This window comes from Apaloderma vittatum, unplaced genomic scaffold, assembly GCF_000703405.1.
Source record: "Apaloderma vittatum isolate BGI_N311 unplaced genomic scaffold, ASM70340v1 scaffold9864, whole genome shotgun sequence".
Taxonomy (NCBI): domain Eukaryota; kingdom Metazoa; phylum Chordata; class Aves; order Trogoniformes; family Trogonidae; genus Apaloderma; species Apaloderma vittatum.
Window position 1 is genome coordinate 76,590 of NW_009713256.1, and position 25,387 is coordinate 101,976.

A 25,387-nucleotide genomic window follows, 5' to 3' on the forward strand; every position below is an offset into this window, starting at 1 on the left:
TGTAATGGAAGGTGACATGTTGATAGCCACAATCAGGATGTAAATACCAGGCATCTGAATCCAGAGCTGAATTTCAGTTTTTATTGTTTTAATTTATTTCAAGAAAATACAGAAAAGTCCACTTAATTTAGAAAAAAAAATACTGTTTTTTAGGAACTATCAAAATTCATCTTGGAATAAAATAATGGAAAAGTTCTTTTTAGAAACTGTCAAATGAAAAATGCCACTGAAAAACTGGGGTTTATTTGCTTTTTGAAACACATTTTAGAAAACTGAAATTACTTTTCAAAGCATTTTTCATTTTGTACAGTCTTAAAACTATCCTTACAAGTTCTTGGAAAAAACAAGAAAAAAAAATCTCAAAATTTCCTGCTGTCTTTCTGATCTCGAGTTACAAAGCATCGAGGATAAAGATGGAGTCTGATTTTATCTGTGTAGAACATATAGAAGACATTGTCCTTTCCTAGACGCTGTCATGCTGATGCTCTTAAACAAAGCTTTTGATAAGAGTAGGTGGGAGGGCTGTTTAGTATACACTTACATTCTCACAGCTTTTAAGACAACATATTATATCCACAACCAAAATTTAAAAATTACAGTTCAAATTTAGAATAAGTTAATCATAGCAGCTTAATAGCTTTCTGTGTTGTGGACTAGATTAGCTGCATATTTTAGTTACATATTAGTGTGATGGAATAAGAAACTTCTCATCATTTTAGGTTTCACACACCACAGTATTTATGGGATATAACTTCTCATTTATCAAGATGCTGTGCTTTTTACAATTACATTTGTGCAAGGCCTATCAAAGTAAAATATAATTACAATTGTTTTGAACTGCTTTTTAATGTGTTTTTTTTTCCCCAAAGCATTTTGAAAAAATGCAGGCTCTTTCATCTAACAAGTTGCTTATCTTTTGATTAAATGTATTTCCAAAACAACTCCAACACCAAAAAAAAAAAATTCGAAAAGCTTTAATCTTTCCTCCTGAGCAATGCCTTTTTATGTCAAAAATTTTCTGAATAATATAAATCTTACCTTACTAAGAAAGGGTCATTGGTAGAGAGTAAGCTTAGCAAAAGCTAGGCATGTGCACTGGCAGCAAAAAGGTGCCGACATTGTCCGGTGCTGTACTGACAGGAGTGTGGCCAGTAGATCAAGGGAAATTCTTGTTTTCCTCTACTCTGCACTTGTTAGACCATGTCCTCAATATCGCATCCAGTCTTTGACACCTCAGTATATAAAAAGTACCAGTGAACTGAAGTTGAGGTCCTCAAGCTGGTTGGGGGCTGAAGCACTTGTCCTGTGAGGAGAGGCTGAGGGATAACGGCAAGTTCAGCATGGACAAAGAGTGGCTTTGGGAGCACCTAACAGCTGCCTCGCAGTACCTTTGGGGAGGTCAGCAAGATGATGGAGCCAACCTCTTCGCAGCAGTGAATGACAGGAGGACAAGAGACAACGCATATTTTGAAACAAGAGAGATTCAGACCGGATGTAATCATAGAATCATAGAATGGCATAGGCTAAATGAAAAACTGTTTCCGATGAATCCCGGCAGGCAGTGGAAGAGGCTGCTCAGAGAGGCTATGCAGTCTCCATCCCTACAGGTTTCTGAGACCCAAGATGATAAAGCTCTGAGCAACTTAGCCTCAGCTCAGAGCCAACCCTGCTTTGAGTAGGACTAGAAACCTCCTGAAATGTCATGAATTCTAGCCTGAATTATCCTGTGATCTTACACTCCTAGGCTATTTCCCCTCCAGTAAAAAAAATGTTAGTAGTCTATCATGGAAGTTACACATCAGTAACATTCATGAAGGAAACATGATCTTATCACACAATAAACAACCCTATTTTTCAATATAGAAAAAATGTGAATGGCAATAGCACTAGCCTCAAGTAAAAAAAAAAGTATTCCAATTACTCCTGAAAAAAATCCACACAATCAAAACAGAAGGGCTTTCTTTTGTGCACAGGACTTCTGAATTTCTGCTGACATCGTTGCTCCAACTAAGACTTTACAAATGCAAGCACTCAAAACTTCACTTGATATTTACAGTAATTGTAAATGATTCAAGAGTAATAGCGCAAAGGGCACTCAGGAAATAAAAGTTAATACACATGTTCCTCTACAAGCTGAGGTAATTCCAGTATAAGGCTGACACATCTTCATAGAAGACAAAGAAAAATCACACTCGAGTTACTGTGATTTTGTTTTCCTGGGAAGTTAACCTTCATAGAATCACAGAATCATAGAATGGCCTAGGCTGGAAGGGACCTTAGAGATCATCTAGTCCAACCTGCCTGTCATGGGCAGGGACAACACCTCTCGACTAGACCAGGCAACGCATAAAACAAGATTGGAAAGAAGAATGAGCAAAAAGAAACTAATAAAGAGACTTAGCAGAATATATGCTGAAGACTAGTGATATTCTGCTAATTTTGTGCCCAGTTCTGTGATAATATGAATATTGTCACTTTTCCAATGATAGATGAACATGAGGAACTTCCAGGAAGCAAGGAGCACAAGAGAACTTGAGAATTGTTAATGCTGAATTCAGTAAGATGCCAGATACATATTTGGTTAAACTTCAAGTTTGTCAGGGAATGGTTATTCCCTCCAAACAGAAACTTTTCAGTATTTCAGAAGAAGCCCTGTCTTCTACCCAGAGACTAATTTGCACTCTTTTCCTGCTTGTTATAGCAAACAGAAATTAAGAAAAAAAAAAGATAAATGCGGGAAGAAGTAGCAAAATTCAGGGAACTCAGTAAAGGTGCAGTAAACCCAGACTGAGATTTCTCCTCCCACTCCCCTCCACTGAGAAGTGCAGGGGCTCAGATTAACATTCATCCACGTGGATTTGATCACCATGCTACTGGTTTCTCTGAGGAGAACGAGCCTCTCACTACTTTTGATCAGAAATTCCTTCCCACAGAAGAGAAACACTTCTCAATAAAAGTTTAATCAAAAGTGATGCATTTCTGGAAGTTTCAGTTTTGTAAAAAAGAAAAAAAAGTTTCATTGCAGATTTCCCAACAAAGTGTAAGCCAAGGCCCTTCTCCTCCTGAAATAATGCGTCTTCCTCTGTTTTCCAGTTTTAGTCTCTTCAACTTCTTATGTCCTAACAAGTAAGACTCAGATGTGAGGATGCTCAGAATGTGCCCCATGCAATGGTATATTTTAAAAAAAAGCAGCTCTCCTACCATTTGCTTTTAGCTGATGTTCTTACTTGGCAGTTAGTTTGCTGTGATTTTCTGTCTCTTTGCTGTTTGATCTTAAACCTGCTTCTTCTTCCTGACCTGTACACTTGACCTGACTTGAGTTCTGATTTCAGTGTGGTCTGTAACCTGTAATATGGCTTCCTTGGCGCTAAGATTTCACGGTGTTTTGGTGATTTAGGATTCATGCAAATGACTAAGGACACTTTACAGGATCTAAAACAGGGGCACACCCCAGTGCTGGACCACACTGCAGAGTTCAGGCAGTGGGAATTGCCAGCAAATGGAAAAAGGCATCAGTTTTCATTTCTTCTGGGGTATAACCAGTGGCATTTGTTGCTTCTCACATAGTCCTCTCTTCTGGGATCTCCTTCAGAGTTATAGCCATCTTGTGTAAGTATTAAGGAGTAGATAATATCCTACCTCTTATGCCAAGTTAGGGACAGCCCATTCCTCTTGCCCGAGGAATAGATGAGCTGTCAGAACAAGGGGCCACATTTAGGTCAGGTTAGGTATCCACCCAGTTTACCTTCCAGAGAAACACACTACATCAACTTTTGCTTTGTCTCCATGATTACACTAAGCTCAAAATTGCTTAAGTAATGCTAATGAGATCTTGAGTTTAATAGAAATTTTGCTGACCTAAATTTTATTAAACATATATTTTGTGTTTAATATTCTCTTCAACACTTTACCCAATGCTGATCGAGTCCCCTCCAGTTTTACAGCTGTGTGATCCTTTTCTTCCTGTAAATACTTCAACATATGCATTTGACAAGCATAAAAGCCTACAGGCTGTCTGCTCATCACTTATATGATTGCTCATCAGTCTCCGCCAAGCACCGACAGAAAGCAGCTAGAGAACTACTTTTGGAAGGGCTACATTTTGCAGTGCCTCACTTTCTCTCAAAACAGGGAACCTTTGTATTGTTGATGAGACCTTGAAACAAATCAGCATTTGGAATAGGTGGATGCACTCGTCTTCTTTGATCAACAACCACTGGAGAGACTAGAATCCGCCAAATTTTTAGATCTCTGCAGAGCAAATAACTACATCCATTTCACAAAGCTGGGCCACAGCTTTTGGGACTGCTTATAGTCTCTCAGGAAGCTTTCCTTAGTTGTTTTGATTAATTTTGTTAGTACTGTGCACAGCTTTTGGGACTGCTTATAGTCTCTCTCAGGAAGCTTTCTTTAGTTGTTTTGATTAATTTTGTTAGTACTGTCTTCAATTTTCTCTTAGGTCATTCAGTCACTGTACAGAGACGATATTAAATTTATTTGGCCCGTTCCTCACTGAGTTTTCTGGCTTTATGTTCTTCCTGAAAGCCTTAAAATAACTGGCATCTCTAGCCAGAAGATCTTGAAAGATTAACTGAAAGATGAATGTGACTTACAATCGTTCCTGGGCCTTTCCAGTCACTAATGGCAATCTATCACAGAGATTTCTAGGTTGATAACTCCATGAAGGAAATCTATTTCACCTGAGGCAGTGGCTACCTTGACCAAGTTAAAGGAGGTCTTCCATTTGTGGTGGGAGCACTGTTTAGGGAGAAATGGACTTTACATTTTAAACTCCCCAAATAATGTGGAATGTTATACTACACCAGCTGTTTTTTGAGTTTGAAAAGTGTCCACAAACCCTATAACCAATGACTGTTTATATAAGCGGATCATTCAACATTTAGAAGTGGCTTCAGACATGGAGCATACAGGACTGAGGTAACCACCAGTTGTGTTATGAACAGCAATTGCAGAATGCCACCACATCTCTTCTGCAGCCAGCTGTCCTCGAAGCAAGGTGTCCATAGCTGCATTCAGTGTGGCATCTTCTATTACCCACTCAAGAAAAACGATGCACCATAGAACAAATTCCAGTAATGCTTTCATTGACTTGACTGTTATCAATCTATCAAATGATAGCTTCCCTGAATTTGCATAAAACCGAATGCTGGGACAAAACATGTTTAATTATATTTAGGTTTCTGGAATAACATTTTCATTTAATTGGTTTAAGAGACAGGGCATCTGTCTCTGTAATGAATGACACTAGCTCTGTTGCTTTACTAAAACGGGAAGAACAAAGCATATGAAGGTTTTTCATTACAAGGCATACTTCAAAGACAGTGTATAGATCACCTATTTCCGAAGGAAGGAAAAAAAAAGGTTTACATCATTCAGCTTGAAATACAAAGACTGTTTTCTAGCTGGATTTACCATGTAGACAAATGTCCTTAAATCTCTTTTAGAAAGATGATGACAGAATAGATCATGATGTCAAGAAGTATGGAATGAACTATTACCTTATCACAGGTGAAAACTGCTTAAAGTCTCAGCTCCTGCTTACCATATTATGCTGACAATGTGTGCCTGCTGTGTTGACAGCTTGTCCCACTTAGGGCTTTGCCATCAATTTCATTCAAAATAGGTCTGCCCTAGGAGCTCTTTAAAAATGAAATGTTTTAAAACATCTCCCAGAGCTTTCTACTTAGGCTACCACATTTTGTATTACAGAGCAATGATTTCTTAAGCCTGTTTTTTTTTTTTTGTAACCCAGGACTTGTTACTGAAAAAAAATAATAAAAAGTAGCAAATTGAACTGCTTCTTTAATTTTAGGGTTGTTTTATAATATAGTCACACCTGCTGCCAAACCACATCTTGTTAATGCTCATCCAGTTTGCTCATGCTGCAAAGAGAATGATAAAACTGAGTGGATGTCCTAATGAGCACAGACATAAAGGGCATGTATATAAAGACAAAATGTTCCTGAAAGAATCCAAAGCCCATCCAAAGCATCATCTATACCATGTCCATACAATCAGACTTTGCAAATGAGGTAACAATATCTTCCTTCTCTTTCTGCTTATAAAGTGAGAGATTTGCCTCTGAGTCCCAGGAGCTCTGGTGTTGTCATTGTGCTGGGAATTACCTCAATCACTGCACGTCACCTCACTGCAGATATCCAAAGAGCATGAATGGTCTTAAAGACTAAAATGACAAAACTGAGAAGGTAAATCGAATAAAGGCATTAAAAAGCAGTGCATCATATCTCCTAAAATTGTTTAACCTGTATCTATGTCCAAACTGATCAGAAAACACAAAAATGAACATAACTAAGATGACTTAACAAGATGGACAGATAGTCAAAATATGTGAAATTTTCACGTGGTCCCGTGAAAGCCCTTATGATACAACTTTATCTTATGTCTTAAGCTAGGATCCTAAATGCATAGCCAGAGAATTATAATTAAATGGTCTAATTGTCTGGAGTACTCCAAGCCCCACAAATGTCATGAAGGTCAAATTCAAGGGAAACTTGTATATATTTAGATGCTTAAACCAGTAATATAGGAAAGAAAATTCAGATGGTGAACGTACAAATATTTTGGCTATGACTTATTTTCCTGGAATGGTGAAGCATTCCTCCTATACATCACTTACCAAGTACACATACCTAGATCTTACTGTCAGCTTCCTCTGTTAATTTCATCTTACTACTGTGAGGCATAACTTGCTGTCACAAAACGCATTCTAGTTTAGCATGCTGCACTGTACAAGGTAAGAATGCAACTTGTGACACTCAAAAAACCACATTATTTGCCCACATAACATAAGAAATAATCCAATCAGGTTTCTGATATAAGAATCATAAGGATATAGATTTTAAGAATATTATTATTACGCAAAATCAGAAAATAAGCTTTAAGAAAATCAAGAAGCCAATGGAAAAACTAATAAATAAATGGAAAAAGAAGGCTAGTGAAGTGGAAACAAAAAAACCCAAAACACAGAGAAACATACACCAAGCACTAGAGTTTTGCTTATTAAGCAATGAGAAGACACAAACCACCATGGTGAAGAAAGAAATACAGAAGGTGCAAGACGGAAATATTAACAAAGGTGAGAAAAAAAGTGTTTAAACTAATCAAATAGCATACCTGTCATTGCATGCTTCAGAAATCTATTTGTATGGATGCCATGGAGCTTATTAAATACTGCAGAGGAAAGTGTCCACTACAACGAACTGGTAAAAAAAAGCTGTCAATACCTAAAAGAGTATTAAAAGTTTCATTGAAGACTACTGTGCTTTAACCATCGATTTCAAAAAGATGAAGGTCAGGTGCTTATTTCAATATACTTATGCAGATGTTCTTTTTCACTAGGAAAAGTCAATCATCTTGATGATTAAAGTGGATATCAAAAGCCATCGACCACAACTGCTCGCAAGCACAGAAGTTTCTTTAATATTTGCAACATCACTGGGATTGCTTCCCCTGGGCGGAATTGAAGGTCCTAAATTAATTCTGCTTCTTAAGAAAATGGTATGATTTGAGGGCACTTCCACGACATCTCACTGGCATTTCTAGTAGTAGAGGTTATACTAACACCACATTTTTTTAAATAAATATTATCGATACTACTAGCAGCCATAGATTTAATTATGGATAGACACAGATTTTTCCCCAGATGAGAAGAAAATCTACTGGGAGCTTTGAGGCCTTGCAACTCCACTGCAGTTAAAAAATAATTACAGTGTCACTAGAAAGTAAGTTTTGCTTCAATAATAGCCTTGAAACTAGTTAAAGAAACACAAGCACGTTTCTGGCTTTAGCTCAGCGTTCACTTTATATAAATGTCTTTGCTTCACTGTGCCATTATCCTAAAGTAGTGTATGCCGTTAAAGGAACACAAGCTCTCATTCTGCTAATGTTATTGCTTAAAGAACATATTAAGATGCTGGTGTTTTCATACGGGAGATATCCATGCATCTTCCACAAGTAATTACATTACCAGTAGTCCTTTTAAAAAGCTGTCTTTGCTGTTGCTTTGCCAATAGCTGTAAGCTTGGTTATATGACAATTCAACTTACTCATAGTGTATGAATTGGTAAGAGATGAACCAGCTAATATGCTGGTGCTCTCTGATCGGAGACAAATTGTAGAATTGAGACCCATCAAAACAAACAAACTCTCTTTGCAAAGCCCCAAACAGTTTGGTTTTATTTACTATTGAAAATACTAGAGAGAGCAAAAAAACCTACTGACTCTGAAAATAGCATGTGTTCTTTTACACATTTTGCAATTATCGGGAAATATAACTACTAACTTTTAAAAAAGCTCTGGCATTCATGATGATATAAAAAAGCAGCCTCCAGCTACAGTACAAGCATCTCTTTCATGAAGGATAAAAGCACTAATAAGAGGATATGGAATACAGGCCATATCATGCAATGCTCTGATTTGAAAACCTATTAACGTCAGCACATTCAGGCTAAGAAGTTCTGCTAAATACTCAAACAGTGTTGGAATTAATTCTGAAAACTACTTCCCATACTGTGAATGATGTTAAATCTATAAGTGAATAAAAACTGTTAACCTGAATACAAACAGTGCACTTTTCTCCTATAGAGTCTACTCCTTGCTCCTGACATGGTGATTAAAAATAGCAATACTGTCATGGTATCTGTCAGTCAGTGGCTACACGGATGATGCAGGAGGTAGTGTGCAGAAGTATTTTTGGACGATGTTGTAGTTTAACCCTAGGTGGTAACTGAACACCACACAGCCACTTGTTCATGCCCCCAGAGTGGGATGGGGAGGAGAATCAGAAAAAAAAAAAAAAGAAGTAAAACTTATGAGTTAAGAACGGTTTACAGACTGAAATAATATTAATGTTTATTGTTATTATTAATTATTATAGTAGTCAAAAGGAAGGCAACAAAAAAAAGAGAGAAATAAAACCCAAGAAAGACAAGCAATGCACAGTGCAATTGCTCACCACCCACTGACTGATGCCCAGCCAGTCTGCAAGCAGCAATCAGCCCAGCCTGGCCAACTTCCCCCCAGTTTTTGTACTGGGTATGACAGCCCCATGGTGTGGAATATCCCTTTGGCTAGTTCGGGTCAGCTCTCCTGTCCATGCTCCGTCCCAGCTTCTTGTGAACCTGAAAAATCCTTCACTTAGGATAAGTGCTACTTAGCAACAACTGAAATATCAGCATGTTATCAACATTCTTCTTATAGCAAATAAAAAATACAGCACTGTATCAGTTACTAGGAAGAAAATTAACTCTATCCCTGCCAAAAACAGGACAATCATCAAGCAGCAGCACGCAGAAAGCCTGTGAATAAATTAAACCAAAAATATAAGCCTCAGGCTGATGTGTTTGAACTTCACTGCAAATATTCTTCATACATATTTAATGGCTCCATTGAGACTGTGACTGTTCTGGAGATGTTCCAGGCATTATTTCCATTCCATTAGTACGCTTGCAGTATGCGTACTCCTTAACCCAAAATGATTGATTCCATAAATGTCTTCCCACTTACTGACCTGAACACTAATTGAGGTTTTGTACAGATTAAAAGAGAGTGTATGCTTCTTGAAATCAGACAAAATATATTGTAGTCACTGAAATATCTTATGGCACAAGAAGAAAGTGGTGCTTCCAACTGAAAACACCAAAATACTGCTTCACAGAAACATTTCAGGTAGGAAGACCTGGAAATGATACAATGGGTTGAAAAACTCTGCGAAACAACACTTTAAACAGAAGTTTAATTCTAAGTACAAAGCCCCGCCCTTTTGAAGCATAACACAGTCTTTCTTTGAAATATTATTATCACATAACAGATGTTTTTGCCTGTGCCTGCATCTTGTAAATTAATTTGCTTTGGGAGAAAGCATACATTTTTTACATTCCATAAAAATAAAACTGAAGAAGTTCAAATAATGTTGTCTATTCAGCTGCACATAAGGGGAAAAGCTAAATGTTTTTAAGGTCTTACTCGCACCAATATAATCTTGTAAAGTATAAATTATTCTACTGTGAATCAAAATCTTCCCTGTTCAAGTTGTGAAAGATGAGTATGGTTAAACTGTGCAGCTCAAATCTTAAGTAAGCCACCATGAGGAAACAATGCTGAAGATATCCACAAGCACTGCTTGGTTTCTGGGTTAACCTGAAAACTACGGACAGTCTTAAACTCTTAGTATTTAAGAAATTAAAACGTAAATCAGTTGTATCACAGTTTGAATGAAAAACAGCTGCATTCATAATACACTTCCTTATAACAGAGGTCCATACAGGTTGGTCAAGCTTGTATATGACATTGGAAGAATCCCTGGGGAACACTTAAATTCATATTATACCTAATTTAGAAAGTCTAGAAGCATGAGTATGGTAGACTTCATGTGATAGTACACTGCAGAGAAGCTTAGACAAGAAATCTACGCCTGCCTTTGACGGAAGTTTCATCCTAAGAACTAATACACTAAAGATGACGCTGCCATTGCATGAGCTGTCTTGCTCCAGAATCTCCATGTGAAATTTATTCAATTAAAACATGATTGGTTTCTATCTAAGTTACAACTCTTTCAACTTAACATATCATTTAAAAGTCAAGTAAGATATTTCCAGCTTGTTTGCTGTCATTGAAAAAAATGCTTCGCTCTATTTTCTTGCCCCAAAATTGTGCTTCCTGCACTATGCCAATGGGCCTTGAGTATTCAACAGAATCATAGAATCATAAAATTGTTTAGGTTGGAAAAGACCTTTAAGATCACTGAGTCCAATCATTAATAATAATGAGGTCAAATCAAAACACGCAAACAACTGGAAGCTGAGCATATGCCATGGGCCATTTTTTTTACTGACACGCTACTTTTCTGAGCAGCAAGTATGCTTTGTAGATGAGACATTTAGCTGAACTCTGTGGCACATTTCTTTTTGAAGTAGGAATTCCAGACAGTAACTTCCCTAGAGCAGATTTCACTTGCACTTGGGCTGCACAATGGAGGGCCCAAATGCGTGCATTTTTAATAGCTGTTTGTTTTGAAGCAATGGCCATAAGTGGTTGTTTAAAAGAAATTAATTTAATAAAAGTTTTAAATTTATTACGTATTTCAGTTTACAGTAAGGTCACCTTAGGGTGCTTCACTACCCAAGGTTTCAACAATTACGTATAAATTCAAATGGAAGTTCTAACCAATCCATCTAAATGAAACAAAACTAAGCAACTCGAGCAGGGAAGAAAAGTAAAAGAAAAAAGTACCCTGTGAATTTTACACGTCACGCATGATGTGTATGAAAAAGCAGAAAAGCCCAGGAGCTTGCACCTGAGCTAACACAGTCAAACAATCTCAAAGAGAACATTTCTTCAGCACCAGGAGAAAGCTGCAATAAGAAATATCTTTTTATTTTCAGCGTATCTTTGAATAAATTAAAACTGCCATGATAAGTCATGAAACTGGAATGACAAACTCCTCCATTCTAAGGTAATACTTTGATAATTTCTTGGTCTTTGTCCTCCACCTTCCCAATGGTAAGATATTCCTTAATTAAGGAAATTAAATTCAAAATACTCTATGGCAGAACTATTAGATTCTGGTAGGGCGTGTAAAAAAGAAATGGGGAAGTGAACTAGAGCATGAGTAACAAAGTTCCCAAAAATATGAGCCTTTCTTGAGGCTGAATAAATTTTTTCCCAACTATTGTCACTGGCTTTGCCTTACCCTTCAGCCATTACAGACAAGAAGGGCTGATGCCCTTTCCATTGAGACCCAGAAAGAATTACTCTTTGTCTGCATGAGCACTGTGCTCACCAACATACCAACATCATCAATAACACAAAGCAAACAACAGTAAACTGCACGCAAGGTGTTTTTTTCTTCAAATAGAAGGTCATTCATTTCAGTAGGCAAAGAATCGCAAAAGACAGAAAACATTTAGTATCTACAGTATCTTTCTTTACGCAGTTTACTCAATCTTTTGACTTTGACTAGTCAGTATAGCAAATTCATTATGTTCATCAGGGTAACTTCCCACTAGACAAATACCTCAACTGTGCATGGTCTGAAATGTAACTGGCATCTGTTTTGAATGGACTTAAATGCTAACATGATTTTTTTGCATTGTGAAAAAGCTAATCCAGAAAAGACTCTGAAGTATCAAAACATACATTATGAAAGCAAGAGCCATGCATCTTTCGTTAACAACCTTTGATGTGATGTTATTGTCAATCTACCCTTTGTTTTAGTCATTGATTTTTCTACTGTCACGATTACAGGCAGACAACATCCAATTATTTGAAATAAAAATAAAGCCACAGTATTCTCATTATGTTCTCCAGCCTAAAGAAGGTATTTTAAAGTTGAATGACTTGATTAAGGTAGCTATCAGCAAATTGTTATAATTTTACATCCCTACTGATTTTTCTGAAGTAGAAAAGTAAGTAAGAAACAAAAGAAATGCTCCTAATATCTAAATGAAGATTTTCTACAAGGAGTAATTAATCATATGTGTTAAGAACATCCTGAAGCACTAGTTTTAATTAAGTTTTCCTTTTTATTGAAATGGCTCTATTCCGGTAGTGGCCATGGGGTGTAAGAATTTCAAGGGGACAAAAAGGGATAGGGGATGAAGTCTGGTAACACTTAAATAATAATTTCCTGCTTCACCTTTAAGTCCAGTCTTTGCAAAATACAGAGTCTCATAATTTTTCTCTTAGCCCTAAATAACTAACTATGGATGTAACAAGCTTTTTTTTCCTGCTCTTTTTAAAGCATCACGAGTTAGAAAGTACCTCAGCATCAGTACAGCCACATTCTAGTCCTATGCAGCACTTTGAATCTCGAGCTGTGATTTTACTGGAACCATCATTACTCTATTGATGTTTTGCCTGTTTGTACCAGCAGAACAGGTTGATATCGTGGAGGGTTTTGCTAAATTCTGTTTGCACAATTCTGTTGATGCCCAGGACACACAGCAGAAATCTTGTCATCAAGAGCTATCAAGAAATCAAAAGGAATAAATTTTTTTTTTTAATCAGATGCTCAGTGAACAACAACTGCTACCTCATCCTGAAACCAGTGGAAGACTGAGATGTCAGTGGAACAGTCTCATTGTGTTAGTGCTTCCAGTTACTCTTCACATGGATCTGAAATCCAAAGAACACTTGATATGATTGATCTTCATTTCTTGCAGGATTTGCCATGACCAAAAAAGTTTGTAGTTTTGTGTATTTCTATAGGCTTTCCAGTCTGGAAAGTATAAATACTCAATATTTACGGGAAACATGGGAATATGAGAAAGATGATGAGTCAGGAGTTCAGTTAAGTACATCAGCAAATTCTAAGGCACAAATTCAAATATGCCATTATGGAGAAATACAATTTTAAAAAAGCACTCCAGCATTCCAGGAAGGGAAATAATTTAATTGCTTTAATGTTCACATTTATTTTACAAAACTGAACTGATTTTTGGAATCCAGCCATGACAAAGTCTATGAACTCTAGTTGTGAGCACAAGCAGCTGAAGCACTCATTTTCTGATCTCCCTTGGACTGTGGACTCTCAGAGTGCATGCCTTGCACAAAACCACTGGCTGAGGCTATATCTTCTCCATGCAGCACATCTTTGTGTCATGGATTTTTTAAAACTTCCTCAAAGAGACCTGAGTTCAAGTTGAACTGACCACATTTTGCCAGGCCTCTACACACTGAAGCAAGCATGCAAGACAGTGAATTTCTACCTTGATGATCTGAAATGTATCCTTCTGCTGTATGTGTAATAGTCCACAGTGAACATGCTGATATAATTGCAATACTTGGAACATTTGTCTTGGACTGGCTGTCACAATTATCCAACTATATAATGTTATAATTTAAATTTGAGCGCTTTTTTTCTGCCTTTTTTTTTTCCCTACATGACCACATCTGACAGCTATTCTCATCCTACTTTTAGAGTGGACCTAGGTTATCTGTAAATGCTAAAGATAGAAAAAAACAGTTTTGCTAATAACAAATGTATCTATACTACGCAAGAGGAAGGAAGAGAAAGCACTTAAGAAGAACAGAGCATGTAACCACACTGGTGACTTTGTTTTTCTCCTGGAAAATCTTCCATAGGGCCTGAGTGGAGGCAGAGGTGTCTCCTGCTCAGCAAAAACTGTGCAGAGCAGAGAGAAGGTGCTAAAAGAGGACTTGCCGCAACATCACTTCTACATTGGCCCTGTGCCTGAACTGAGGATTGCAGCCGTCTATTGCAAAGAAAAGAACTTTTGAAACCTGCTAAGGAAAATTTTCATCTAAGAATTGAAGCTTTCAGTTTTTGACATAGAATACGATTTTGTGAAAGTATTTTCATTTGGAAGTACTGTTATTACTGAAACATTGCAGACACTGCACTTTAAGAAGTTTTATTAAAGCTTCACATTGGATAAAATATTTTTAGTAATTGTGCATGATACACCTCTTGCTAACTATCAGAGATAGAATAAAATGTACTTTTAAAAAGAGGTGAAGATGGGTTGCCATATCCATCCAATTATAGGGGCTATATTTAGGGATCCAGCAATTATGTAGGAATAAAACAGCCTTTTTTACCTATCAGGCTATCAGCTATTGAATTGCAAGTAGATAACAAATATAATTCAAAAAACTTAAACAGGCTAGGGAACTGAAAAAATATGTTATAAAATACATATGCACTATGGCAGTTCAAATAATTTAAAGCCAAATCAATGGTGAAACTCAAGTCCATGTGCTCAACATGAAGTCCCACTGTAGCTAACGGATGAGTCGTTCCTTTCTTCAGCATAACTATCCTTTTTTTATTAAATGCTTCCACATTAGAACTCACCAGGGAAATGTTATTTGTGCAGGGGTGCGAGGAGCTCCCGTGCCCCCCTCTCTTGCTGTCTCAGGTGTGGTTGTGTGTGTGTGTGCATGTGGATGTGACAGAGTCATAGAATCATAGAACTGTCAGGATTGGAAGGGACCTTAAAGATCATCTAGTTCCAACCCCCCTGCCATGGGCAGGGACATCCCCCACTAGACCAGGTTGCCCAGAGCCCCATCCAGCCTGGCCTTAAAAACTTCCAGGGATGGGGCTTCCACCACCTCTCTGGGCAACCTGTTCCAGTGTCTCACAACCCTCATGGGGAAGAACTTCTTCCTAACGTCCAGCCTAAACCGATCCATCTCTAGCTTTGATCCATTCCCCCTAGTCCTATCACTATTCGACCCCCTAAAAAGCCCCTCACCAGCTTTCTTGTAGGCCCCCTTGAGATACTGGAAGGTCACAATAAGGTCTCCTTGGAGCCTTCTTTTCTCCAGACTGAACAGCTCCAACTCTCTCAGTCTGTCTTCATAGGAGAGGTGCTCCAGCCCTCTGATCATCTGCGTGGCCCTTCTCTGGACATGTTCCAGCAGGTCCATATCTTTCTTGTGCTGTGGCCTCCAGAACTGGACGCAGTACTCCAGGTGGGGTCTCACAAGAGTGGTGTATATGGGGAGAATCACCTCCCTCGACCTGCTGGCCAAGCACCTCGTGATGCAGCCCAGGACACGATTGGCTTTCTGGGCTGCGAGTGCCTACTGATGGCTCATGTTGAGCTTCTCGTCCACCAATATCCCCAAGTCCTTTTCTTCAGGGCTGCTCTCACGTGCACGCATGTGTCCTACCTTATACAAGAGGAAAGCTGCCATGCTACACTCACTTGCCCTCTCCCCCAACCCTTCCCTTACTGATGCAAATATAACTAAGAAACAATATTTATTTTTGACCTGTATGAGTCTCCATTAGCAAAAAAGGAAAAGGATAAAACCACTTTATGTAACTTGAACACGGCAAATAATAAACCAAATCTTCACATTGAAGTGATCTCACAATTATAGTATTTTTTGAATCTGAGATCTCAGAGCTCCATAAACTTGATTTTGTCTCCATCAAATGCTTTTCCTTCTGAGAAGAAAAATGAGATGAGGAATGATTGGTCTCACTAGTCTTTCTATCATGAATAGAGAGGGGGGAAATGCATGATACGGCCTTTCCAAATATAGACTGGCGCAGGCTAGATATGAATTTCTTCCCTGATAGGCGAGACAGATGGGGAAGACTTTCACACACACTCCCTCACACATGGGTACACTCTCTCTGCTCATATATAAGTAATGTCACGCAAAGCATCTACCTCTCATGCAGTGCATTACTAGTCCATGAACAACATGCTCCATGTGGTGCCCCATGGGTGCACTGTGGACTGACAGCATTTCTCAAGATGCTTCTATCTCCTTGGCTTTTCCAAGAAAAGCCAGGGAACACTTGAGACAGGCTGTGACATGAGAGCAGCAAATGGTATCTTAGAAGCCAACCACCCCAGAGCTGAAAGCCCGAGGTCTGCCATGCCCTTTACCTATTGCTTCTGCACCCACTGACAGCATTTTGGGCTATTGCTGTGCTGGAGGGAGGGAGAAGAAGAACGGGGACTGGAGGGATTGCTTGTTCTGGAAATCAGTGGAGAGGCAGGAGCATCTTAGGAGAAGACTGAATAATGTTCTCTGGGGAGAGCAGATTGATGGAGGAACCCTGAATTACTGATACTGTGGTCTTCAGGCACCAAGGAGTGAGGGGAAGGCATCAGAGAATGAGATCCCAAAAATAGGCTCAACTCATGTTTTTGTCAATCTGGTGAGTCTTCACCACTGATCCTCGTCCATTCTGGACACTGTAAAAGCACTTTGCTATCAAAATGGAAAAGTATTCCTTAAGACGTGAACCAGAGTTTGTACAGGGTCAAATGCAGGTTTGAACAAAAAACTTGTGTGAGTATTTTAGTACAATATTTTCTTATATATAAAATATTGTCAAATATATTATAGGATAGTTAAATGAAAACTAAAAATAGGTAGAAACCTTAAACAACTACCATTTTTAGGAAAGAAAGTCCAGTGGTCTGGATTATGATGACTTATTTTCAACATTTTCTCATGTTAACCAATTGTAACCTTATCGCATACTTTACCAATAATAACCAGCACAGAAATCAAACAAATGTTATCAGAAACACGTTAGTCATCTCTTGACAAATGGTAATCATACTTCTTGACTGCCAGACTAAATGTAACAATGACTGTTGATGGACAGTTTTATCATCTCAGAATATATTTAACAATGTCTGCCCAGAATAGTAGTCAGACCATTCAATATAAATCCTCTGTGGAGACACTAGTGAGTATTTTGCATTGAGATGAAAAGGAAATAGTAAGGAACATATTTGTTTTCTTGCTTACCCAAAATCAAGTTATTGACTTTGTTTCATAGCTTAAGAATAAAAGATTTCCTTACAGCAATAACATTGTCAAATATTTTAATGTTCTTCTATACTATTTATACTATTTGCCAGGAAATCTGCCTTACCTTCTAGATGATTTTAGGTTTCCATTCAGTAGTCAGTAGCTTATCACAAGAAAAATTACTTAAATATGAAAAAAATAACAGATGGACTTAAAAATAGGGAAAGAATAATGTATCTTTACGCATGTATATTATCGATATAATTATTTTGTTGTTTCATGCAATTGTATTTGTGGGCCTGCAAAACAAAAACCTTTACTCAAACTAAATGAAGGGTTTCTTTTGTTTGAGTTAGTATACAATTTAAGTTTACAAAGCTATAATGTCTAGCCAGTTTCTCTCAGTTCAGCCTATAATGAAAAGAATGGATGTTTTAAGAAGCTGTCTTTTGAAACAAATGTATGAACTAAACTCATGTATGTGAAAAGTACATAATTGTCCAATATGCATTTATCATCTTCACTGTGAAAACATAGAATATGGAAACAGAAATTATCAAAGGAAACACTCCAATGAGTGCAAACCAGAAAATCTCTTAAACTATTTTATTTCTATGTGGGAGACATGGCTATCTATCTCATAAGCAAGCTTCCTCCACTTCCAGGGTAAAAAATATTGTCCAATTAAGAATCCTACACAAACCCATGTTTAACATAATCCTTTCTAAACATATGTACATGATTTAGTACTCTGCAGCAGATCTGAACAATTAATTTGAATAAAAGCTTTTAAACCTATATTACTAACTTGCTGAATCAAAGCACTGTGATTACTAACATACACTTTTGAGCATGTGCAGATTTATTTTTTATTAAAGAAAGCTAGAGAGACCTTATGGAAACACATACAAAAAGAAGATTTTTGGTTTGCAAGGCTGAACAGAGCAAACGTAGGGAATCACAAACTTGCAATTCTCTGCATAACTTCTTTTTTTCTCCATGTTGGTATGTGCTTTGAATTATTTTAGACTGAGTCCTGTGTCAAAGACACATTATTGCATCGATGAAGACTGATCATTGTGTACAAGTACAATGAATGTCTAGCCAGGGACACCATGGAAATGGATTCCAGTCTGCTGCTTGCATATTCAAACGGTCAGCTTGTATATATTATTCTGTCACCCTGCCTGCAATCAATATTCAGCTGCACAATCCACTGTTATCTCTACACTCCCTCATTCAGATAATCTACCTCTGAATATCAATTTTCTCTTCCCTGGTTAGACAGACCTCAGCAGCTCTTTTCCTCTCTTCCAGCAAACTCCTTTCCTCTTGTTGGTGTTCTGTTTTTCCCTATAGCTAAAAGTTCAAGAGAAGAACACTTCATGTCTTGTTTACTGTAATCCCACTCCCCCCTCATCACCTCTTTTTTAGGGAAGTTTTGAGGACAATTAGTATTGGAACAGTTGTCAAGAAAGAGTGCTCAGGTCCTGTGATGACTGTATAACCCGAGCACATACTGTGGCATCAGTGTGTGCTGCCTTTAACACCACCACGTCTATGTAATGCTTGTGAGGGGTTCACTCCTGTGCAGATGTGTAAGAGTGTAATGCTCTCAGCAAACCTTGGTGTAACCATCAAGAAAGGTCAATACTGGATGGCTTGTTCACTTGGAAAAATACTATAAATACTCACCCTGGCTTGAGCTAAACCACAACCAGTCCAGTGATTTTACTTTCCAGCTCAGTCTCTTCTAAGAGGCTGCACTTTCTGAAATTAACAGCATATTTTTGCAGACTATACCTGCTACCAGAAGAGATAACATCACAAAAAGTACACAGAACTAACGAAGTATTCCGTTCCATGTACATCGTATTCAGGGTTAAACCCTCTTCATCAATGGCTGGTGTGCAAAGAGGACTGCGTCTGTTCTTCTGCCCTCGATCTCAATCCATGAATTCCTGAATCCAGCTCCTGAATATGATTCTCAAGTGCTGCTGAGTCTGATCTGGGACTTCCCCAGTATCCACCTGCTCTGCAGCATCAGTGATGATTGCCATCAGATCGGGTTTTATATATTTCATTATTTTCTTATTGGTATCATTATTGTTTTATTAAAGGTGCTTTAGTTTTCTTTTCCAATCTGTAAATTTCTATGTCTTATTCCATTTCCCTTCCCCTTTAGGGAGGGAGAGGGGTTAATAAAGAGCATGTCAGTCATTTAGTGGCTGTTCCAGCCCTAACCCTTGGCAATACTGTAATACTATAAAAATCGATACCCCCTAAATTTACTAAATTAGTTTTAAGTAATTTTTCATGAACTCTCTTAACATTATTCTCTTCCATTTGTAGTTCATTTTTAATATATTTATTGTCTTTCCTCTGTTTTAACAACTGGTTTCCTTACTGAAAAATCCTTATAAAAAGAGGCCTTCAGTGTAGGTTGGACTTAGTCCATGTTCCAGAGGAATAAAAAATTATTTGCAAAATATTTAATCTTCTCCCATTGTACTTCTCTCTCTGACTCCTTTAACATTCAACAGTAAAAGTAACTACTGTTCTATATTGTCCTATTTATTTAACTTATCACTAGCTACTGCTATTGGCTTGTCATCACTCTTGTCCAAGATCTTTATTTGGCTTAGTTTAGCAGTCATTTTTGCTTGTTGCTTCTTTCAAATGTCAATCCCCTTGCATCATAAATAATTTGTCTCTCCGAAACCAGCAAAATTATCAACATATCCCCTGAAAAATATAAATTAGCCAATTTCAATTCATGCTTATAACTTTGCAGGAGTGCTGGTAACCACACAGCACTGGAGACAACTTGTTGTTCCACCACAGCCTCATCTGGCTGCCAGGTGTTGAGGATATGTGAGTCCCTGCAGGTATCTCCTTCATAACCCACAAACATGTCTGCAGTACCCCAGTAACTCCACCAGGGTTCCAGATTCTTCATTGCTTTATAAAAGCCATTTTGACAACCTGCTTCCTTAAATCTGTAAGGAAGTGTGTTTGCATTTGTATCGCATCCCTCTGCAACACAACACGGACTTCAACAGCATTATGCAATGCACCTCTGGATGGTGGAATTAGCCACAAGTACAGTAACACGGACTTTAACAGCATTATGCAATGCGCCTCTGGATGGTGGAATTAGCCACAAGTACAGCTGGAAACGACAAAAGTGGGAATCTTTCTATAAAAAAAAACACAAAAAACCCTTACTGCAAAAAAAAAAAAAAGGCATTTCAATATACTCCTTAGTGGTGGGCTAGACAAAGGCAAGTAGCAAATGGATATTTTTGAGCTAGCTGAGCAGTTTGTGGAAAAATTATATTGTGAAGGCACTTTAAAAGGCAGACAGAATCCTCAGGAGCAACCAACAACCAGTCACCGACAATGTTTTGAGGGAATAATTTAAAATAGGAGATGATAAGCTAAATCAAAACCTCTGCTAATTAGTTGCACTGGAGAGCTGAAAAAATTTCCAAATGAGAAACACAAAGCAGTCACACGATCAAGTGATAGAAACAAGTGGATGGTGCCTTCATCCCCATGACAATCAATCTATCTCCGTTATGTTTGCTAATTTCTAATCTCTAGACGTTTTCTAATTTTACACATTAAACCTGGAAAAAAAATGATGTTAACATAAAAACAAGTCCAGTATATACCTAAAATTATAATTTCATTAAACACTTCAAACTGTGCATCACATCACACCATATTTGGAATAATTAAAATACAGTGCACTGTTTTACACTATCTCTGCTAAACAGGTGTGCCACTAGGAAATGTCCTGAATAAATGCATTTTGGCATACCAGTATCTGTGTAGGACATACTATTGAGGATGTTTCATTCAGGTTATTTCAGAAATGAGGCTGCTTACATAATACCACTTAAACAACAATAAATGAAATACAAATATTCCACATTATCATGCATAACATTATCAATACCCTAACTTCCTCCGCTACTTTTCCTAGCTATTAGGGGGAAAAAAAAGTCTGCTTTTACTGATATCTAATGTGCACTATCTAAATAATATCTCTACAGAATGTAGATGGCTTCCCAGGGTTACTCTGTTTCACTGCTTGAAGCTAAAAATAAAAGCATTTATGCTACACTTTAGGTTTTGAAATCCCCATTAAGCATACTCTTTAGTATGAGAATCATGCATAAAAAGAACCATCATTTTTTACTTTATCTCCATTTTAAACTTTTGGTAAGATTTGTTAATGTGAATATTATTTGAAAGAAAATACAGAGTTATAGTATTTCAGACTGCAAGAAGTCAAAACATGTCTCGCAACCATATTGAAGTGCTTTTAATAGTGTCTTATTTTTCTCCCTGTCTGGCATGCAAATTTGAAAACTCCCTATCACGTCATCTTGCTTTTAACCATTTTCTCCATTCTTCCAACCTTTTTGTGTAATTAAGTTTTTTCTTGACTCTTAAGTAATCTCCTTTCCAGTCTTTCAGACAAGGCTATTCTTCAGACAAGGGTAAAAAAAATCAATGATGTTCCAGGCAGAGCTTTTCGCTGACTTAACCAAATGACACTGCAATCATTGCTAGCCCACATGGTACCTATCTGTGCAATTTTGTATTTTTCTGCTTCACCTTTTTGCCCATCCCAGCACACTGAAACAGAATCTTGCTCTGCACATCCTTCAAGGATGGCAAGGAGTTGTGTGAGCCCCTTCCCCCCTAATTCAAACAATTCAATCATGTTACTTTTTCCACCTACCTAAGATCCCTCTTCCATGCTAGCATGTGTTAAATTATTCACTTAATCTTTAAATTCTGTCATGTCACTAATATATATGATGTAGACAAAACATGAATACTACTTCTACCATTAAATAATGAGACATCCCTATCTTGTCAATGTAGCAGAAAATTATTGTTTTATTTATATCTTTCATTGCACATTTCTGAGATGATTCCTAAACGTTCAGCACACTCCACGGGGCTTACTAGTTTTCTTAATTGCCTTCAGTAAAGAACTTTGTCAAAAGCCTTTTGTAAGTCCAAATAAATTAGATCAAGCATTCCTTTCTCATCTATTATTTTCATGACATGTTCAAAGAGTTCTAACGGATCACAGAGGGTTTTCTTTCAGCAAAGATACTCTGACTTCTTTCAGCAAAATTTAATCTAGAATTTTGTTCATAATTCTATTATTGATGATGTATTAAATCTGTTTAGCTAATACCGAACTCAGATTTACAAGCCAGCAGGATAATTCTAGTTTGTTGAAAAAAAAAAAGCAACAAATTTTATCACTCAGTTTTTCAGCAGGCAGGTAATTAAAATTTGCATCAGCTCAGCCCCTTCGGTTCCTTATAAATTTTGTAGCCAATTAACTATCCGATTGTTTTCTCTTTAGTTCTTAAATTATTATTTCCCTTAACTGACTCAATTTAATGCAGTATATCATTTTTATGACTTCGAAAGTATAGATATTTCATTGCATTTTCTGTAGCAGAATCCTTGTAAATCTTTCAATTTCTCTGTTATAATTCCTTCCGAAAGTCTTTAAAAAGTAGCAGGTCTGCTGATATTTTCATGAGGTTTTCTGCTTCTGATGCAGTTGAAAAAGATCACTGCAGTTTCTTTCATCTTCAGCTATAAATTCTTCAAGTGGTCTCTTAAATTATACGTTTTCCATCTTCAATTTTTCCTGCCACAATTTGTTTTCTGTTTTAAGTTGTAGTTTACCTGGAACAGGCTATATTTGGGGTCAAATAAACACTTATCTCTTGCATTTTTTCCTATTGATTTCTAATTATTTTTCTTAATAATCTGAGGCTGACTCACTATTTGAAATTCCATTCATGTGTTAATTCAAAGAATTGCTGTAATTAATTTAAAGGCCACAAAAGGACACTACATATCTACTATCCTTAATTACAAGGACTGACAATGGGAAATGTAAATATTATTAAATATAGTAAAAAATTTTGCAACTCACTAATAAACAGCATCAAAGATATAATAAAAGAAGAAATATAAATAACTGTAAAAATTGCGCTTTTACACCAACTGCTTTGATTAGGAATTTTTCACTCATGTACAGTTTTTGTAATGTTTAATTTTTTGTTAGACCAAGTTTCATTTTTTCCAACCATATATTTTTATATATACATATACATATATACATACATATACACTTGTGTATATATGTGTGTGTAAATACATATACACATATATATACACATCTATACACATATATCTATGTTTATATATATACACACACATACATATACATACATACATATATATATATATATACAACCATATATTTCTTACTACCACAATTACAAGATATGGGTTTGGATGCTCCATAAAAGATTCATTTACAACAATTCAGTTCTACTGTTTTCCTACCAGAATAAAATGATCCTAATGTTGCCTTTCTTCCAGAATGCTCTGGCAGACTTTCCCCAGTCTGGGTAGGGTTTGTCCTGAAGCATCATATCAGTGACCTACAGGTCAAATAAAACAAATAAAACAAATAATACATAGTTAAAGTAGTGTCACAAAAGAAAGTACTAACATGAACCTTATAAACACTTTCTTTTATTTATGACATGACTGTTTCAGTTCTCATGAGGTTCACACAAGCCCACTTCCCCAGCTTGTCCAGGTCCCTCTGGATAGCATCCCTTCCCTCCAGCATGTTGACCGCACCACACAGCTTGGTGTCATCGTCAAACTTGCTGAGGGTGCACTCGATCCCACTGTTTGTGTCATCAACAAAGGTGTTAAACAACACTGGTCCCAATACTGACCAATACCGATCCCTGAGGAACACCACTTGTCACTGGTCTCCAATTGGACATCAAACCATTCACCAACACTCTTTGAGGGCGTTAATGGTATTTCTAGTGTTGTTCACAATAAAGATAAAGTATATTGGCCACATACGCTGCCCCTAGAAGTGCCCACAACTCCTTGAGAAACAAGTCCACCTGCAGAGATCCAAAGATGGAAAGAGAAGAGGAACTAGTCTAAAAGTTACAGCAAGCTACAGTACATAAGCTATGTTCCCCTATGGCTACAAAGTTTTCAGCCTGGGAGAGAGGACCCAGTTCACTGAGAGCAGCATCAGCAGAATTTCCACTCTGGAAATCAGAACAGCAACCAGGGAATGCAAGCCTGTGAATTAAGCACTATAGGCCATTTATAATCTCCTCTTGCTTCTTGGTATCAGTAAGAAAAACACACTTGGGACTAGAGACAGGAAAATCCCTTAAAACTTGCACAAAATTTAAAAAGTATGAAATATTTATTCTCATTTTCATAATTCCTATCTAAAGAGACCATCTGTTTCACTGTCCAGAGGCTCATATGCACTACTTCTGGGTGGAACACAGAAGTATTAAAAATGACTTGCAGCTGAACGACGGAGGTGAATACCCCTCAGGCGTTTGCACCTTTGGGAAGCTGTGTTTTCATATCCATTTACTTCAAGTTAACTGTACTGAAAATCACATTACAGTAAACTCATTAATTCCATTGTGCAAATGATCCAGAAGAGTGGAAAACCTATCCATATATAAAGATTAAAAAAATAATTGAAGACATAAAGGAAATAGGGGTGTGCATCTGCTTCAAAATACAGATAAGTAAAAAAAAATACACAGTGGAAAATTACTATCTGTTTTGATTAGACTGAAAATAACTTAGTAAAATTTCAGAAGGAAATTACTTCAAACTGAAGTAGAGATTTCTTGGGTTTATTTTCCACTACATACATTTTGATATATACTTTTTAAAATCCAGTTTACCATCCAGAGTGTGAGCTACCACTTTCAATCAGCTACATAAACAATGTTTATCAAAAAGAACATGACCCAGGATTAAATTAATACCACATATTAAACTTCTAAATTTTGATTTCAAGTCCATTTGGGATTAAAGGTGCTCAGCATATGAGCCTGAAGGACAGGGTCCAACGGATAACGAGTATGTTAAATAAATAGAAAGACACATTCTAAGATTTTATGATTCCGTTCAGACTAGCCTGAAGATAGAACCACTTAACATTCCAAAATACCATCTTTACTAGTTTTATGTAGGG

The 25,387-nt window shown here is 37.2% G+C and overlaps 1 protein-coding gene across 1 annotated transcript in view; it reads right to left on the reverse strand.

Moving 5' to 3' along the window:
• The window catches only part of TMEM117 (transmembrane protein 117), a 126,584-nt gene that overhangs the window by 57,478 nt on the left and 43,719 nt on the right, over window positions 1-25,387 (reverse strand). The window contains exon 2 of the mRNA XM_009868301.1: window positions 23,692-23,789. Within this exon, the coding sequence (XP_009866603.1) occupies window positions 23,692-23,789 (98 nt within the window). The remainder of the gene's footprint in view (window positions 1-23,691; window positions 23,790-25,387) is intronic.